The sequence below is a fragment of the Hemibagrus wyckioides genome, linkage group LG26 (assembly GCF_019097595.1).
Source record: "Hemibagrus wyckioides isolate EC202008001 linkage group LG26, SWU_Hwy_1.0, whole genome shotgun sequence".
Taxonomy (NCBI): Eukaryota; Metazoa; Chordata; class Actinopteri; order Siluriformes; family Bagridae; genus Hemibagrus; species Hemibagrus wyckioides.
In genome coordinates this window covers 22090258-22092757 of record NC_080735.1, presented here as the reverse complement: position 1 = coordinate 22092757, position 2500 = coordinate 22090258, and the positions used below count along the sequence as shown (strand labels likewise).

The 2500-nt window shown below is 38.8% G+C and overlaps 1 protein-coding gene across 1 annotated transcript in view; it reads left to right on the top strand.

Moving 5' to 3' along the window:
• LOC131346630 (uncharacterized) overlaps nt 1–2500 on the top strand; it is a 75049-nt gene that overhangs the window by 27345 nt on the left and 45204 nt on the right. The window contains exons 20-24 of the mRNA XM_058380165.1: nt 280–302; nt 439–460; nt 616–643; nt 728–812; nt 945–1091. Coding sequence (XP_058236148.1) covers nt 280–302; nt 439–460; nt 616–643; nt 728–812; nt 945–1091 — 305 coding nt within the window. The remainder of the gene's footprint in view (nt 1–279; nt 303–438; nt 461–615; nt 644–727; nt 813–944; nt 1092–2500) is intronic.

The following is a 2500-nucleotide window of genomic DNA, read 5'->3' as shown; positions in this document are numbered from 1 at the left end:
TGGTTATAGTTGATATTAATGGAACAGATAAGTGTGAAGTGACTGTCCACTAAAATCAGCTGTGGTGTGAGAGGAATAAAACACTCGTGCAGACAGAAATATAATCAGCTTCAGGGTGAAACACCAACTCTTGTTATTTATGTTGTTATGTATGACATCACCTGTTATGTGTGAGATCATCAGCCCAGACATTTCTCCAGCTGTCAGACATGTTGGTGTTCAGTGAGTTATTCCTGTGTAATAATCCTGCCCTCTTTTCTCCCTCTGTCGTTCCCCCAGCCTGTGTCTCCTACAGTGGCAGGGTGAGAAACCATCTGCTTCCCCTTCATCATATTTATAATTACAATAACAGATGTTATAAATCTTACAGATGTAATAAATCTTACAGATGTTGTACATTTTATTAAATCTTATGATTTTTTTCATTCTTTCCCACAGTGCAGTATCACTCCTGTCAATGGTTAGAGTCTCCCTCTGTTCTGTTCTTTTAGCTCATTTTACACCTTCACGAGTTTCAGCTTTAGACTGGAAACTGATTTAAATTAGATCAGCAGATTTATTGCCTTCTCTGAGTCTCTCTCTCTCTCTCTCTCTCTCTCTATCTATCTATCTTAGGGACGACGGTGTGTGATGGTGTGAACAGGTAATTAACTTTACTGAATCTGTCTGTCTTTCACTGACTCATCTGTGTGTGTGTGTGTGTGACATTTTGCTGTGTGTGTTGTAGTTCTGCTCTGCTGGAGTACCTGAACGAGCCACATAACGGGAGTCAACTCTGCAGCTTCAATATCACACAATACGCCTGTGCTCAGGTACGTACACACACACACACACACACACACACACAGGACATACACTTGTGTACACAAGTATATACTTTGACACATATAAATGTTTATGTGTTTACATGTTTATTCTGTGTGTGTGTGTGTGTGTGTGTGTAGTTGTCCGGTGTGTCCACAGTAGACCTGGCGACAGTGTTGTCATGTAATCTCTATGGTAACAACACAATATCAGACAAGACATGGAAACTCTTTATACTGAGGGTCAGCCCAGATCTTGGCCCCGCCCTCGACCTGCTTACCAACACGGTAAAGTAAACAAACAACAACAACATAGTCCACATAGCACCACATATACAGACAGACAGATATACTGATGTACAGACAGACAGATATACTGATGTACAGACAGACAGATATACTGATGTACAGACAGACAGATATACTGCTGTACAGACAGACAGATATACTGATGTACAGACAGACAGATATACTGATGTACAGACAGACAGATATACTGCTGTACAGACAGACAGATATACTGATGTACAGACAGACAGATATACTGATGTACAGGCAGACAGATATACTGATGTACAGACAGACAGATATACTGATGTACAGACAGACAGATATACTGCTGTACAGACAGACAGATATACTGATGTACAGACAGACAGATATACTGATGTACAGGCAGACAGATATACTGATATACAGACAGACAGATATACTGATGTACAGACAGACAGATATACTGATGTACAGACAGACAGATATACTGATGTACAGACAGACAGATATACTGATGTACAGACAGATATACTGATGTACAGACAGACAGATATACTGATGTACAGACAGACAGACAGATATACTGATGTACAGACAGACAGATATACTGATGTACAGACAGACAGACTGATATACTGATAGACAGACAGATATACTGAAGTACAGACAGACAGACAGATATACTGATGTACAGACAGACAGATATACTGATATACAGACAGATATACTGATATACAGACAGACAGATATACTGATGTACAGACAGACAGATATACTGATATACAGACAGATATACTGATATAAAGACAGACAGATATACTGATGTACAGACAGACAGATATACTGATGTACAGACAGATATACTGATATACAGACAGACAGACAGATATACTGATATACAGACAGACAGATATACTGATATACAGACAGACAGATATACTGATGTACAGACAGACAGATATACTGAAGTACAGACAGACAGACAGATATACTGATGTACAGACAGATATACTGATGTACAGACAGACAGATATACTGATGTACAGACAGACAGATATACTGATATACAGACAGACAGATATACTGATGTACAGACAGACAGATATACTGATATACAGACAGACAGACTGATATACTGATAGACAGACAGACAGATATACTGATGTACAGACAGACAGATATACTGATGTACAGACAGACAGATATACTGATATACAGACAGACAGACTGATATACTGATAGACAGACAGATATACTGAAGTACAGACAGACAGACAGATATACTGATGTACAGACAGACAGATATACTGATGTACAGACAGACAGATATACTGATGTACAGACAGACAGATATACTGATGTACAGACAGACAGATATACTGATGTACAGACAGACAGATATACTGATATACAGACAGACAGAT